The sequence below is a fragment of the Gorilla gorilla genome, chromosome 11, assembly GCF_029281585.2.
Source record: "Gorilla gorilla gorilla isolate KB3781 chromosome 11, NHGRI_mGorGor1-v2.1_pri, whole genome shotgun sequence".
NCBI classification, from domain to species: domain Eukaryota; kingdom Metazoa; phylum Chordata; class Mammalia; order Primates; family Hominidae; genus Gorilla; species Gorilla gorilla.
Window position 1 is genome coordinate 137,155,694 of NC_073235.2, and position 16,562 is coordinate 137,172,255.

The following is a 16,562-nucleotide window of genomic DNA, read 5'->3' on the forward strand; positions in this document are numbered from 1 at the left end:
AAGTTTTGTTGCTTTTTAGCTGCCAAGTTGATGGTGATTTGTTACAGCAGCCACAGGGAGCAAATATAGCAACTGACCAAGGCAAGACTCTTAGGTTGCAAGCAAGGGAAATCATCTTGGGCTAACTTTAGCAGGAAAGCAACTCATGGGACATTGACTGGAGGGTGCAAAGAATCTAGGATGTTCAGAAGGACAGGGCCGGGCATCTGGACAGATGGTCCCACTGGTGCTGTTGTTAGGGAAGCTGCACTAGAATGGTAAGCTCCAACAACATGTTCTTTCCTATCAGAGACACTTTCTGTGTACAGGCACCCTGCAAAGACGTTTCCATCCTCACAAAAGCTTGTAGTGGCAGTTAGTGACAGAGAGAATCTTAGGGCTCTGAGTCTTACTGCATCAGATCTTTTTCCATTGCATCAACATGCCTCCTTTTAGAAGTGCAAGTAAGATCTGCTTCACATTGAGCTTCGAGACACAGAACACAGTAAGTCAAGATTTCACGGAATGTCCTAAAGCCCAGTCCTCTATATTAAGACGACTCAAAACTGGAGAAGAGAACCTTGGGCTTCAGGAGCTTTTCACATTGCTTGACTCCTTCATTCTTGCCACGGTCTTACGCCTTTTTGTAGGGTCAGGGCTTTCTCAAGCATCCTTAAGCATGTTAGGGCAGTGCCTCTCTAGGTAGTTTCACCTGTAATTTAAACATTTACTTGCACGTGCTTTATGTTTTTCCACCTCCTCCTTCTGTTAACAAACATGAATATACTTTATTATAGAAAAAAACTGCTGAATTAAAGACTGATATTGAGAGTTTACATTCTGATATATTGCCTTTTTATTACATCTCATTACAATGAAAACATGCAAGCAAGCTCCCCCAGCTAACATTCCCTATCCTTGCCCCATGCAAGTCAGCAGCCCGGGGTATGTGAATCACCCCACAGAAGGTTCATGCCACAGCACCACTGCAAACTAAACAAATTCTTTCCACGTTAGACTTAGGGTTAAAAAAAGAAGTTGTGTTCTAAAGGAGAGCGATATGATTTTGAAAGGAGCACTAGAAAGAAAATGAAAAGGAAATGAGACCTCAGTCGACCACGTGCTGAACCAGCCTGCCAGGCTTCCTTCCTCCATTGCTTCTGCTGTGGCTACCTATGAGTGGGGGCTTTCCACAGAAGGCTGCGGGTCCAGGAACGGGGGCAGGACTTACAGACCTCACCAGAGTGTGGCCAAGGACAGAAGTTCTCTGTACGGAAGAGAAGGCTTGTCTAGTATGGAGTTCCAAGTTCTGTACTTAAATGTTCCCTGACAGGGGGTGGGGCTGGGGAGGGTGTAAAACAAAAAATTATTCTGATACTTTTATTTTTTATTTTTTATTTTTTCAAGACGGAGTTTTGCCTTTGTTGCCCAGGCTGGAGCGCAATGGCACGATCCTGGCTCACTGCAACCTCCGCCTCCCAGGTTCAAGCAATTCTCCTGCCTCAGCCTCCCAAGTAACTGAGATTACAGGTGCGCACCACCACGCCCGGCTAATTTTTTGTATTTTTGGTAGAGACGGGGTTTCACCATGTTGGCCAGGCTGGTCTTGAACTTCTGACCTCAGGCGATCCGCCCACCTCGGCCTTCCAGAGTGCTGGGATTACAGGCATGAGCCACCGCACCCGGTTGATACTTTCTAAAATGGTATGTAAGACTTTATTCAGGACAATTGCAATTGGTGTCCACACTGTCACAACAGGGGAGAGAGATCAGGCTCAACTCCCAATACAAGAACAAGGCACCAGACATGGTGGTTCAAACCTGTAATCCCAGCACTTTGGGAGGCTGAGGCAGACAGATCACTTGAGGTCAGGAGTTCAAGACCAGCCTGGCCAACATGGTGAAACCCCGTCTCTACCAAAAATACAAAATTAGCCAGGGGTGGTGGCAGGTGCCTGTAGTAGTCCCAGCTACTAGGGAAGCTGAGGCAGAAGAATCACTTGAACCTAAGAAGTGGAAGTTGCAGTGAGCCAAGACTGGACCATGGCACTCCAGCCTAGTCACAGAGTAAGACTCCTTAACAAAAAAATTATAAAATTAAAATTAAGAAAAAAAAAGAACAAGGGGATATTTACAGCAGGTTGAGGGGTTTCACCAGATGAAGATGATTTCAGGGTCGGGGTTCTTGCTAAACTGATCAAGGGTTCAACAAGGATTCTTGTTGAAGGTAGGCCAGGGTGATCTGATATCGAGGATTCTCAATAAACTGGCAGCAGGATCCCTGTTGAAACTGAGCTTTGCAGGCACAGCAAGGACAGGGACCAAGGTTGAGGGCTTGAAGGAGCCTGACTAAAGTTTGGTCAAGGAGAGAGTCTTTGTCAGGGGTTATGTGGGCTTTTCCTTCATGTTCCTTTAAAGAGCATGCCCATCTTCCGGGACTTCCTCTTTCTGTTTAAGTTACCATTTACTGTGGCTTCTCACGCTCTTTACGCAGCTGCAAAGGCAGAGCAAGACACACTGCGGGCCCAGAAGGGCTAATGATCCAGCAGCCTCAAGCTACGGGTCAGGAGTGAGGAAGTGAGGCTGGCCTTGTGGGTGTGGAGTGGCTCTGAAGCTTCCTGTCTCCACCCAGCCCTCTGCCCCTGCACTAAACCAAAGCCCTGCAGAGCAGAGTCTAGTGACTCTCCTGGGAAGGTGACGCTCCTGGCGGCACATGGCCTTGAGGGCTTCCACGTAGTTTGCCCTTGGTCCTGTCTCTGAGAGGCCTTCTGGTTGCCTCGGTCTCCTCATACCCCCAGGATCCAAGTCCAGGCATACCTGGCTCCCGGGCACTCCCTGTGTGCCTCCCACCTCCTCCTTCCACAGAAGGCAGGCGAGGTCAGCTCTCCCTTCCCTCCTGTCTCTGGAGCCCTCGCTCCACGCCCAGGCCTGTCCCATGGACGTGTCATGCAGCTGCTTGCTTCATGTTCTTCTAGCTTTCTCCCTGAGCCACAGGCAATGCTTTTCAAAAGCAGTGAAAAGTTTAGCGGAGTTGTATTTATTTATTTATTTTTTGTCAAGGTAATAAAATCTGCAGTGATAAAAATAGCTATTAGAAGTTTAGGAAAATTTCATCTTGGAGTAGAAGAATGAGGATGGACTAGGCTAAATAGTGTCCTAACAAATACCTGTCCACCTCAGAACCTCAGAATGTGAACTTATTTGGAAATAGGCTCTTTGTGTATGTCATTCTCATAGATGAAGTCCTCCTGGATTTAGGGTGGGTCCTAAATCCAGTGACTGGTGTCCTTATAAGAAGACCACATGAAGCCGCAGGGAGGCACGGAGAGGATACCATGTGACCACGGAGACAGAGACTGGAGTGCAGCATCTAGGAACCAAAGACAGCCAAGGAATCCTGGCACTGCCAGAGGCCAGGAGAGAGCCGGAACATTCTCCCAGACCTTTTGGAAGGACCCTAGCCTGCCCACACCTTGATTTTGGACTTCTGGCCTTCAGAACTCCAGGAGAAGAGCTTCTGTTGTTTGAAGACACCCAGTTTGCGGTCATTTGTTAAAGCAGCCCCCAGACACTAAGCTGCAGTGTAGCCATATGCTTGGGCTCGGTCCCAGGGCAGCACTGACTGCTCACTTTACCTTGTGTCACAGCAAAGCCCACAGCCAGGAGAGGGGGTCAAACTGCAGCAGCTCTCACTTCTGAGCATCATAACGAAAGCCAAAGACAGCGCCATTTACCTAAATCGGACAGCCTACAGAATCTTCCAGTCTGAAATATGAAATGTCAAGTGTTTTAGCCATGGGAATTATAGGGTAGGGGAGATCCTTCCCCTTAACTAGTCAGTGGTTGAAATTTCTTTTGCAGCAAAAAATTTAAGTGGTAGCTTGACTGTTTAATGTTTGCAGCATTAGAATGCCCTAGTCTCCACTTACTGATTTAAAGAGCAACAGAAATCCTTACAGGAACAGCAGTAGGATGGCTGATTCCCGAAAGCGGCTTCCTGACACCCTCGCCCCAGCACCCCTGGGTCCAGTCACCATTCAGATACATCTTTTGATGGGTTGCAAGGAAAAGAACAGTGTCAGGGGACAAGGCCTCTTTACCTACAACTAACTGAAGCCCTTTGATGAGCTCCCCTCCTATCTCCAATCTGCCCCCAACCACTGGCCGTTCGTAACCCATCTCTTTGCAAATAAAAGTTATCATCATCAGATCTGGGCGTGCCATTCTTCCAGTTGTGTACACAAGAGGGTGGGAGTTCATGGGGTTGGAATTCTTCTTTTCAAAAACCTGTTAAGTTTTTCTGAAACAGCAGCCTTCCCGAAGCTTCTGCTTAGTGCCTGTTAATCCTCTATTGAGAGCTGATAATAGGATGTATTTTGCTTTTTTTTTCTTTAAATGGATAAAAGGATAATGCTTTTTCTTTTCTTTCTTTCTTTTTTTTTTTCTTTTCTTGGCCTCCAGTGTCTATGCAAGTTATTTTTCAGTCCATTAAAATGAATCATTGTTTATCATGTTAGTTTTCACATTTCACAAAATGATGAACAATGGACTTTTCTTTGTTAAAAGGTGGGGGCTTCTGTCCTCGGGCACTCGTGTTCAGAAGATAAGACTTTTTCCCAGTTTCACACACTTCTTTCTTTTCACACATGCATTACGTTTATTTTCTGACTGAAGTCTCCAAAACAAACGCTATGGCTGCTGCTGAAATAGATCACATGTTACTACGGTACAGGCGAGACCAAATCACAGTGGCTGCTTTTGTTTTTAATTGCGACCACCTCGGATGGTTCCTGAGTGCTGAGCCAAAGCTCTGTTTTCCTTTCTTTCTTTCTTTCTTTTTTTTAATCTTTTCAAAATTCCTTTGAGGCAGGTAGGGGTAAACCCTCAACTCACTGTGGAAATTCTTGTTGTTGAAGAGGATTAATAGAGAAGGGGTGGGAAAAGGAAAGTCTCAGGGGTGTTTTTGTGCCTCATTAAAAGGTCACAAAGCCCTCTGTGTTCTCTCCTTCCAAGGGTCTAAACCTGAATGTCTTTTATCCGCTTCATCAAGCTCTGCACGTCCAATTGGGCTGTGAGGGAGCTCCATGTAGCTCCTGAGCACTTGAAATGGGGCTAGTGGGAATTGAGGAGTTCTGTAAGTAGAAATAGGTTTAGTACAAATAAATAAAACTGATTAAAAATATCATCAATAACATTTTAAAATTGATGATAACTTGACATGCAACATATTTGTGTATTTTCTTGTTGATTGATTACCTGACTTGCCCTTCTGGGACCCAGACTGCTAGAAAACATGTCTCCCTAAGTACCGCCAGGAATGCTAATCCCATGACATTCCACAGGAAACAAAAGGCGCTGGGGTCAAACTGAGAAAAACCGCAGCAGAGTTCCACTGGGGATTTGAAAAGACCTGAGCGTATAAAAGGCTCCCGAGCTCTGCAATAAAGACAGGCATCTAACTTTGTTAATATGTTAATATGGCTTTTCAGAAATCCATGACCACAGGACTCCTGCCCCCTCTGACTTTTTTAATGCTGGCCTACTACCAATTAACCTCTCAAGAAACTGCCACTCAGGACTTGAATAGCAGCAATGGAAAGAGAGGAAAGAGAAAAATGGGGCAAAGCTTTGGACCCACAGTCCAAAGGGAAGGACTCTTTTTAATCCAATGGGTTATAGCAAGAGCATGTTGGGGACTCATATCTGGGAACTGCAACAGCATTTTTTTTTTTTTTTTTTTGAGACAGAGTCTTGCTCTGTGGCCCAGGCTGGAGTGTAGTGGTGCGATCCCGGCTCACTGCAACTTCCGTCTCCTGGTTCAAGTGATTCTCCTGCCTCAGCCTCCCAAGTAGCTGGGATTACAGTCACCTGCCACCATGCCCAGCTAATTATTGTATTTTAGTAGAGATGGGGTTTCACCATGTTGGCCAGGCTGGTCTTGAACTCCTGACCTCAAGCGATCCATTTGCCTCAGCCTCCCAAAGTGCTGTGATTACAGGCGTGAGCCACCATGACTGGCCTTGCAATGGCCTTTTTAATCTTACAAACATGTGTCCATGCCTGGAGGACCCAGCTGCAGGGACAGACACTCCAACCCGGTCCAATCTCCTTACCTGCATATTCACTCTTTTTAAAGCAGCTTTAAACCAATGAAATAAGTGCTTTAGCAATAAAGAGTGAAGAGGAGAGTAGAATTTTGTGTTGCAGATCATTTTGTTGGCTCAATATCTTTCTCAACACACAAGCCGTAGGCTGTGTAAGTGGAGATGAACATCTCATCCATCTCATAATGAATCTTCAGCCGGAAACTTCGCGAGCTGGACCGACAGGGGCTTGAAGGTTGGGTACATTTCCATCTTCAGGGCAGTGGGAGGGAGAGTGGCTGACAATGGAGCTGAGGAGAAAGGTTGAATTTTGTGAGGGCACGCAGATGCCGGGGAGGACAGGTTGAATTTGGTGAGGGCACGCAGGTGCCGGGTGCCATGACTGATTTCTGAGCCCAGGGTGCTCTGCTGCCATTTCCCATATCCCCAGAGAAGACCTGAAGGCAGAGTTCTTGTCTTTTCAGTGCCTGGCTAAGAGAGAGGTGAGTCTTGGGGGAGAAAGTTGGTGCACTGTGGGTGAAGGAATGGAAACTTACTCTGTTTGAATTCCTTTTTCATAGTCTGATGTTTGCTTGGGTTTTGAGAACAAAAACCAAAAAGACACAACCCACACCCCCCTGCCCAAAACTTGTTTTTATATGTGGTAAGTTTAATTCTTGAAAGAGAGAGAATAAAAAGTACATTTTATAGGATTTATTTTTACCTTTCTAATGCATATGTACACGCGTATTTAAGAAAAAAAATTCTAGTTGACTTTTTACTTGCCCAAGATCTGAATAGGATTGAAAGATGAAAGACCACCATGATCCTCTTTGACAAACATGTACACATGCGAGCTCACTGTTCCTGCACGTCTGATTTATTATGCTAATTGGCTTTGGGCAGCCTCTCACAAACATGTCTATAGGAGGTCCCTAGTGTAATTCTCAGTCTCTTAATTACATAGACTCGTCTTTGGAGTCTGAATAAAATAGGTGAATGGATTTTCTTCCTGTAAACACTGCACTCAGGCACCTGCTGTTGGCTGCATGATGTGTTAAAGCTTCACTACGCCACCCAAGAGGCTGACTAGTTTACTTTGACGGCGCCATCATCTGCAACCCCATGTTCATGCCTTCACATTATCTAAGACTTGGGCACCGAATGGCCTTCGGACTTCTAGCTTTTCTTTCCTCAGAAAGGTTCTCCACATGGCGGTTCTTAGGGATGGCCCAGCAGCACCCAGTCTCACAGGGCTGCCTCGGCCTCCAGGTCCTAGCTTTTTGCATCTGCATGCCATTTCAGCCACCATTGTTCATGGCCGAACTGTGGAACACATAATGGATTGAATGGCACTAGCGCCAATGTTCTGCTCATTCTTTACAGATAACACCAACCACAGAGGAAGCAGAATCTAATTAGCTCTTACATGGTACAGTCAACAGCAAGAGGGCGGAGCCCTGGTGGTCCCTATATTGGGTTTCCCTGTTAAGGGCTTGCAGGGAAGGCCAGTTGAAACTCTTGAATCACTTCATGCTATTGTCTTGATATTTGCTGTGACCTGCTAACGGCCTGTAGAGCAGGGTCCCTGTCTTGTTCTGGTTTTCCTTGAGCATAATTGGCTTCCTTGCATGGCTTTGGGTGTCCTTGGTTTCTAGAACATTCCTGGGACCTGACTCAAAATCCTGGAAGAAAGGTCTTTGGCTGCCGCCTCCTCCTGGGCTCTGTTGTTCTTCAGGTGAACACAGCTGGGAGCAGAGTGAAGGTGGGGATCGAGAACCAAACAGCCTGTTAAGTGATGTTGAGTTTTGTGCTATGCTTTTCAGCTTCCAGGGGACCCAAGTGTTCATTCCAAAGGGATCACTTGAAAAATATAATCTCAGGGTTTACAAATCAAACCCAAAATACAAGGATATGCAGGCCCTAAGAAAGCTAGCTCCTCAAATCCTAACTCATAAGAAAAGTATTTGCACCAGGATGAGGGTGAACTTATCTCTTGTGATTCATAGTATTTGCCTGAGAACTGAACCACCCTTCAGCTGGAGCTCACTCAAAGGTTGAACTACGGATGGAAGCTTGGGGGATGATTATAAAATCACGACATATAGTGCTTAATGTTCCCAAGAGGGCATTTAATCCCCCATAGTGAATCAGTCGCTCTTATTCTTCTTGAAGAATTTTTCTACTCCTAGAAGCAGGTCTGATCCATCACCTAGAATCAGATTGTTCTCTACCTTTGGCAAAGCTAGTTGCAGTCTTACTGTTACTTTTTTTTTTTGGCTGTAGACTCAATGTCAACTGCTGCTTATTTCAATTCATGAATTGGCAAATATCTTTGTGTGTGTGTGTGTGTGTGTGTGAGAGAGAGAGAGTGTGTGTAGGCTTTATTGATGCACTTGTAACTGGAGCCCTCTTCTTACCTCTTAGACCTCAGTTCTCTGCAAAGAGACTGCTTAAATAACTGACCAAAAATAACCAGCCCTGTTACTCACTACCACACCTGTTTTTTTTTTTCTTATCGTGAGCCATGATAAGCTTGTTTGCCTGCTCCTTTTCTACCTCAACCTTCATGAAGACAGAGATTTGTTTTCTTTTTTTTTTTTTCTTTTTGAGACGGAGTCTTGCTCTGTCGCCCAGGCTGGAGTGCAGTGGCACAATCTTGGCTCACTGCAACCTCTGCCTTCTGGGTTTCAAGCAATTCTCCTGCCTCAGCCTCCCGAGTAGCTGAGACTACAGTCACCCACCACCATTCCTGGCTATTTTTTTTGTATTTTTAGTAGAGGCCAGGTTTCACCATGTTGACCAGGCTGGTCTGGAACTCCTGACCTTAGGTGATACACCTGCCTCGGCCTCCCAAAGTGCTAGGATTACAGGCATGTGCCATTGTGCCTGGCCGAGATCTGCTTTCTTTATTTTATGTTTAATCCATGTCCAATACAGTGCCTGGCCTAACTCAAAAGCTATTTATTGAATGCACAAAATGTGCATATGGGACATTTCACAAGAAAAGTGGCTTGGTAGGAGTTGGTAAATGAAGAGGCTAGATCTATGAACATTCTCACCAAGCAAGGTGGTATCCTCAGAGACAGGACACTAGGGAAAGACTGGGAGGGTTTCTTCAGGAATGTGAGGAATTTTGTAGATATTTGGAATCTCTTGCCCTCATGATGAGTAGCCAGAAAGAAACAGACCCATAGGATACAGGGAACAAGAACATAAAGAAGACAGCCAGGATTGAGAAAGTGGCCACTGAAGCCACGAGAGCAGGTGCATTTTCACAGGGGCAGAGAGTAAAAAATAACAACCAAGAGCGTGGGTGAATGCCAAGACAGCCTCAAGAGAAACAGGTAAGAACCAAGCCCTGGGAAAGTAGCATGTCAGGACTTGGCTTCAGGGACAGGGGTAAGCCCGTCAGAGCCCCCGCATGGCTTTCAGACTACACAGACTTTAACTGCCCAGTTTACCCTCACCCCAGACCTTTATAAATCACCTAAGAGCTAGAAGGAGCCTATAAGGTATTTTGTCCAACATTCTTATTTTACAATTGAAAAACAATGAGTTAAAACTGGGCATGGTTATTGACAGAGGTGGGTCTACCATCTAACTGTGCCTTCTTGTCCAGCATTTCCTCCACTTCTCATGTATCTAGAACCTAGAATTAAAACAACTGGCCGGGCACAGTGGCTCATGCCTGTAATCCCAGCACTTTGGGAGGCCAAGATGGGCAGATCATGAGGTCAAAAGATCAAGACTGTCTTGGCCAACACAGTGAAACCCTGTCTCTACTAAAAATACAAAAAATTACCTGGGCATGGTGGCACGTGCCTGTAGTCCCAGCTACTCGGGAGGCTGAGGCAGGAGAATCGCTGAAACCTGGGAGGTGGAGGTTGCGGCGACCCAAGATCGTACCACTGCACTCCAGCCTGGGCAACAGAGCAAGACTCCATTTCAGAACAAAAACAAAATGAAAAACAAACCATGTTCTAAGTATTTCAAACATCTGTCTATTGTCTGTAGGATTTACTCCCTCCAGTTTCCTAGCTGAGAGAGAAAAGAGTAAAATCAGAATGATATGCATTTATTTCAATATTGAAACCACGTTTTGAAGAGTTCACTAAACTAAATGAAGAACCTAAGCTGGTCTATTAACTATAAGCAGATTTCGCACATGAAAAACGGGACATTTTCTGGATGATTGACACTAAATTCAACTTGGACAGTGAGCTAGCATCCAGGAGAGCCAGTTACTTTGGTTTTAACAAACCCCAGAGAATGGATTTCCAGTCCTGTCTACTCAGTAGAATCAACTAAAGTTAGTTTTCCCCAGCTACAAATATCTACAAATGTTAGCTAAAATATGAAGTTTATTTAAAAATACATAGTTGAATTAACAAAGACAGAGATTCTCAAATGCTAGAAACAAAGAGAAAATTAAAAGCCATACCAATATAGTGTGTGTCAAAGGTGTAATCATCAGGGCTGAGAGCAGGGAGTTATCTGACCCAGAAATAAGAGTTTTAAGTTAGCATCCACATGAAGACAGGAGAGGAGGTTTGGGGTAGAGTTGGAACGGAGAGCTTTACATAAAGCTGATATCTTTGAAACTCACCACCTTCAATGAAGAGGAAACAAAACCAACCCATCGATGTGCTGCTACCCAGGGCTCAGAAAAGAAAAAAAAAAAGTCTGAATTTAAATTACTTGCGTGGGGCAGGAAACTCTAAGTTAAGCTTGTAACATATAAATTGGCCCTGGGTTGATAATACCCCTGTAGCAATTCAAGATATTGAGGTAACAAAATTATCTTAAAAGATTAAAAAATAAGTATGTTTGAAGTTATGAAAGTGATTTCAAAGAAGAAATAGAAAATGTAAGGAAGAACAACATGTAATGAAAACAGGACAGATTGACAAAAGGAACAACTAGAAGCACGAGGGATAGTTTGAATTGAGGATAGACTGAATAGATTTAGCTACGCTCTCTACTTTTTGTCATTAGTTATCATTAGTTTATTATAAAAGACAGATCTGGAAATTATTTACATGATGAAAGATTTCAGAACTTCAGTGGAATGGGCAGCTTCAAGTTGATGTCATTTCAATAGTGACTTATTTCAGTCTACATACTTCCCAAGAATGCACTATCTCTTTTTTATGTATTTATTATTTTGAGAAAGGGTCTCACTCTGTCGCCCAGGCTGGAAGTGCAATGGCGTGATCTTGGCTTACTGTAACCTCCGTCTCCTGGGTTCAAGCCATTCTTCTGTCTCAGCCTCCAGGGTAGTGGGGTTATAGGCACACACCACCATGCTCGGCTAATTTTTGTATTTTTAGTAGAGGTGGGGTTTCACCATGTTGGCCAGGCTGGGCTTGAACTCCTGACTTCAGGTGATCTGCCCACCTTGGCCTCCCAAAGTGCTGGGATGACAGGCGTGAGCCACAGTGCCCAGTCAGAATGTCACCATCTCTAAATAAGAAATAATCCTTGTCATCTAGAACTACTCTGGTGCCTCCATATTCTAGGAGAAGAAATTTATCTCCAACTCTCATGCTAACTGGTTGAATCTCTCCATCCTTTCCTTTAGAACCTGATCCAACAGCTACTCCTTTTGCTTGCAATACTTTTCCTTGAGATTTTTCTGGAAGCATAATGCCTCCTTTGGTTACAGTTGTGGTGCCAATCCTTTCAACAAATACTCTGTCAAAGAGTTGAGGAAACTTTCTAAACACTTGTCCTGCCATGACTTCCTCAACCGCAGACTCATACTCCGCTCTCGTGCAGCACCACAAGGAGAGATCCCTCTATTCTTAATTTATAATGACATCCTCCTTTGGTTTTTTGTTTCCATAAAAGCTCTCATTAAAAACAAAACAAAACAAAACAAAAACAAAAAAACAGTGAAATGTTGAACTTTTTTTAAAAAAAATTTTACTTTAAGTTCTAGGATACCTGTGCAGTCTGTGCAGGTTTGTTACATAGGTATACATGTGCCATTGTGGTTTGCTGTGCCTATCAACCTGTCATCTAGGTTTTAAGCCCCACATGCATTAGGTATTTGTCCTAATGCTCTCCCACCCTTTGCCCCCCACCCCCCGACAGGCCCTGGGGTGTGATGTTCCCCTCTCTGTGTTCATGTGTTCTCATTGTTCAACTCCCACTTATGAGAGTGTCGAACATTTTACGAGGTTGAATAATGTTCCTTCAAAATTTATGTCCACCTGGGACCTTGAAATTGGCCTTTGCACACAGGGTCTTTGCAGATGTAATCAAGCAAAGATGAGGTCACACTGGATTGGGGTGGATCCCCATCTAATGACTGGTGTCCTTCTAAGGAGGCCATGTGAAGACACACATAGAAACACAGAAACACAGAAATATGGAACAGAAAGCCATGTGATGACAGAGGCAGAGAGGGGAGCAATACAGCTGCAAGCCAAGAAATGCCAAGGACTGCTGGTATAGGGGTCAACGGAACTCTCCTTCCACTCTCTGAAGGTGTGATGATTTGAGTCTCTGAAATAAACATCACAGTAGACAGATTAACAGGAGAAAAGGCACACAAATTTATTACACGCATAAAGCAAAGGGGTCCCACAAAATATGAGACTCAAAGAAGGGCCAGGTGGTTGAAGCTTAGGTAGCATTTTAAGCTACAGAAAGAAATGGGGGCTTGGGGCTTCTGGCAGGGGGGAGTTGGCAACAGGTTATGGAAGGTGAGGAGAGGAAATATTTAATATATTGTAAATGAAAGGTTGTCTTGTTAGGCAGGTTGTCTCTCAGGTGGCAGCCCTGAGAAAAAAAGGGGACACTCTGTTTCAATCTCTGGACTCTGTCTGGGTTGCTAATATGATCTTTCCTAGACCTGTCTTTAGGCTGATAAGAAGGTCTCAGAGAAAGCTTCTGCTTGCATCTGCCATTTGGTTTACTGATGTAGATAGATGTAAATTTCTTTTACAAAAGGACAGCTTTTTAGAGCTATTTCTGTGTCTGCAGCTTCTCTGAATAGCTATCTCGATATATGCCAAAAAAGTATATTTTGGGGTAGCATATTTTGGTCTCCCACACTGGCAACCACCAAAAGCTCGGATTCTTCCTTAGAGATTCAGAGGCAGCATGATCCTGCAGACACCTTGAGTTTAGACGGTCAGCCTTCAAAAATGAGAGAAGTAACTGTCTGTTGCTTTAAGCAAATCAGTTTGTGGTACTCTGTTATGGCAGTTCCATAAAACTAATACAAACATATATTCAATAAAAATTCAGAAGGAGGAAACAGAGGTTTCAAGCAAGGCAATATTTGAAGAACGTATAACTGAGAATTTTCCAGGTTAGACAAAAGACAAGAATCATCAAATTTCAAGTCATCAAATTCAGCAAATAAAAATATAGAATTTCCAGTCACATTTGAATTTTAGATAAGCACAAAATAATTTTTAACACAAGTATGTTCTATGCAATATTTGAGTCATAATTATCTAATTCAAATTTAACTCAGCTGCCTGTAATTTGTCTGGCAACCCTACTCAAATTGGACAATCAGAGAGTCCTGAACAGGACACATGAAAATAAACATATGCCTAAATGAATCACCATGAAACTGCTGAGCAATAATAACAAAGAGAAAAACCTTTAAAACCGCCTTTAAACCCTTTCAAAACCATCACAGAAGCCAAAACAATGGATGACAGCAGATTTATCTTTAATGATAATAGAAACCAAAGAGAAATGGAATTAGAAACTCGAAGCGCCAAGGAAGAGCTGTCAAATGCATTCAGATACATTATCTTTCAAGAGTAAGGACAAACTAAAATGTTGAATTACATGGCTGGACACAGTGACTCATGCCTGTAATCCCAGCACTTTGGGAGGCCAAGGCAGGGGGATCGCTTGAGGTCAAGAGTTCAAGACTAGCCTGGCCACCATGGTGAAACCCCATCTCTATCAAAAATACAAAAATTAGTCGGGCGTGGTGGTGCACACCAGTAGTCCCAGCTACTTGGGAGGCTGAGGCAGGAGAATCGCTTGAACTTGGGAGGCAGAGGTTGCAGTGAGACGAGATCGCGCCACTGCACTCTAGCCTGGGTGACAGAGAGAAACTCTGTCTCAAAAAAAAAAATATTATGACAAAGGCAGAATATTTTCCATTCACAGACCTTGATTGGAAGGATTATTGATTGATATACTAGGAAGTAATGCAAGGAGAGAAATTGCTGAGCATGTGGTCAAGTTTAAATATCGTTGCAGGTGGTCTTATAGTGGGCTCCCCAGTGGGGTCAGCCCCTTGATATTCATGCCTGTGTACAATCTCTCCTTGAGTGTGGACTTGCTTCTAACATATATAATGCAGCAGAAGTAATGGGAGGTCACTTCTAAGGTTAGGTTATAAAAAGGCTATGGCTTCCATCTTGGCTGCTTGCTCTCTTTCTTCTCCCTCTCCCCTCTCTCTCCTTCCCCCCAGTCCCCAACACTCAAATCACTCATGCTGGGGAAAGTTAGCTGCCATGTTGTGATCAGCCCTGTGGTGAGGCCTACATGACATGAGCAGGAGCTGTGCCCTCAGTCCAACTGCTCACGAGGAACTGGATTTTGCCAAACCACATGAACGAGCTTGGAATCAGGTTCCTCAGCTCCACTTGAGCCTTGAGATGGCTGCAACCCTGGCCAACAGCTTGACCACAGTCTCATGTGAGGCTCTAAGCCAGAAACACCCAGATAAGCAGCTCCCAGGTTTCTGATCCACAGAAACTGACATAATAAATGACATGACAAATAAACTGACTTGTTTGTTGTTATAAGCTGCTAAGTTTTGGGGTAATCATTATGCAGCAATAACTAACTAATACAAATACTCGTAAACAATAACAATAGCAATGACTAACACTGGATCATATAACATGAGAGATACTGCAAGTGACTAGAGTCAGTGTGTTCTAAATTCCTTGTATTATTGATGAAGGTAGAGATATCAATTTATTTTAAAATTTGTTAAGTCAAGAGGTATATATAAGCTTTAAGAATAACCAGTGAAGGAATAAAAATATTACTTCCAAACCAGTGGAGAGGAGGAAAAAAGAGATAAGGAAAACCAGCAATTCAAGATAAGGCAAAAAAGGGAGAAAAATAGAAGCACAGAAAAAGCGTAGGGAAAAGGGCAAATAAGCTGTTAAAAATTAAAAGACATATCTCATATTCCATACATTCTAGAGCTTGTCAATTTCTCCTTTGCACCCCTCAGAGAAACTTCTAAAATACAATCTGCTCATAAATTGTATTCTTTTGAGGAAAGAGCATGCTGACAACAATCAGAACTGACGACGTAATGAAACTTGCTATGGCCAGTTTGAAGCTTGGAGTAGAGGAGAATGAATTGTGGATAAAGTCAAGAATTGGCTGCAATACTCTCTAGCTTTGTGAACCTGGACAAGCATCTTAGTTTCTCATTTGTAAAACAGAGGGTAATTCTTGCCTTAACCTCTTTGCTGGATATTTGTGACACTCATAAAAGAACAAATATGGAAAAGTAGACTATAGTTTGGATATAATTTGTTTGGCCCCACCAAGTGTCATGCTGAAATCTGATCCCTGAAGGCACCTCACGGGAGGAAGGTGGGGCCTAACGGGAGGTGCTCGGGTCTTAAGGCGGGTCCCTCACAATGGCTTGGTGCCCTCTTGTAGGTAATGAGGGAGGCCCTGCTCTATCAGTTCTCACAAGAGTTCTCCCAAGAGCTGGTTGTTAAAAACAGCCTGGCACCTTCCCTTCCTCTCTCTTGCTTTCACTCTCCCTGTGTGACCTCTGCACACCAACTCCCCTTCGGCTTCTGCCGTGGTAGGAAGCAGCCTGAAGCCCTCAACAGAAGAAGATGCTGGTACCACATTTCCTGTAGAGCCTGCAGAACCATGAGCCAGATAAACCTCCATTCTTTATAATTACCCAGTCTCAGGTATTCCTCTATAGCAATACAAAAATAGATTAAAACAAAGCACATAGTAAAGTTCCATACAGGCCAGGTGTGGTGGCTCACTCCTGCGATCCCAGCAACTTGGGAGGCTGAGGCAGGAGGATTGCTTGAACCCAGGAGTTCAAGATCAGCCTAGGCAACATAGTCAGACCCCATTTTTACTAAAAATTTAAAAATTAGCTGGGCATGGTGGTGCACACCTCTGGTCCCAGCTACTTGGGAGGCTGTGGTGGGAGGATAGCTTGAGCCCAGGAGTTACAGGCTGCAGTGAGCTACAGTTGTGCCACTGCAGTCCACTCCAGCCTGGGCAACAGAGTGAGACCCTGTCTAAAAAAAGAATTAAATAAAATAAATAAAAAAATAAAAAGGAGAAGAAGAAGAAAACAAGAAAAGTTTCATTAAAATATTTATCTATAATACAATCTAGTGTTTATTGCTAGGAGCTGAAGAGTAATCTATATTTTTCAGTTTCAGTTTTACTGGCAGTGAAATACCATCCTGGCTATATCAGGCTTCCTTAGACCCAGTTTTAAATCATATGTCA

General features: G+C 43.8%; 1 protein-coding gene and 1 long non-coding RNA gene across 2 annotated transcripts; both read right to left on the minus strand.

Annotated features, from left to right (window-relative positions):
* Window positions 1–545: 545 nt before the first annotated feature.
* LOC115933771 (uncharacterized) lies at window positions 546–10,617 on the minus strand. The gene is made up of 3 exons (XR_004069638.2): window positions 10,507–10,617; window positions 6,093–6,373; window positions 546–691 (listed from the first exon to the last, which is right to left on the minus strand). It is a non-coding gene; the product is annotated as an uncharacterized lncRNA (long non-coding RNA).
* Window positions 10,618–10,667: 50 nt separating this feature from the next.
* Window positions 10,668–11,803, minus strand: LOC109025874 (10 kDa heat shock protein, mitochondrial-like). The gene is made up of 2 exons (XM_055380228.1): window positions 11,508–11,803; window positions 10,668–10,674 (listed from the first exon to the last, which is right to left on the minus strand). The coding sequence occupies exons 1-2, from the start codon at window positions 11,801–11,803 to the stop codon at window positions 10,668–10,670; spliced, it is 303 nt and encodes a 100-aa protein (XP_055236203.1).
* Window positions 11,804–16,562: the final 4,759 nt, after the last annotated feature.

Bases quoted from the DNA above. Each gene is read 5' to 3' on its own strand.
- LOC109025874 (XM_055380228.1), bottom strand. From the start codon at position 11,803: ATGGCAGGACAAGTGTTTAGAAAGTTTCCTCAACTCTTTGACAGAGTA.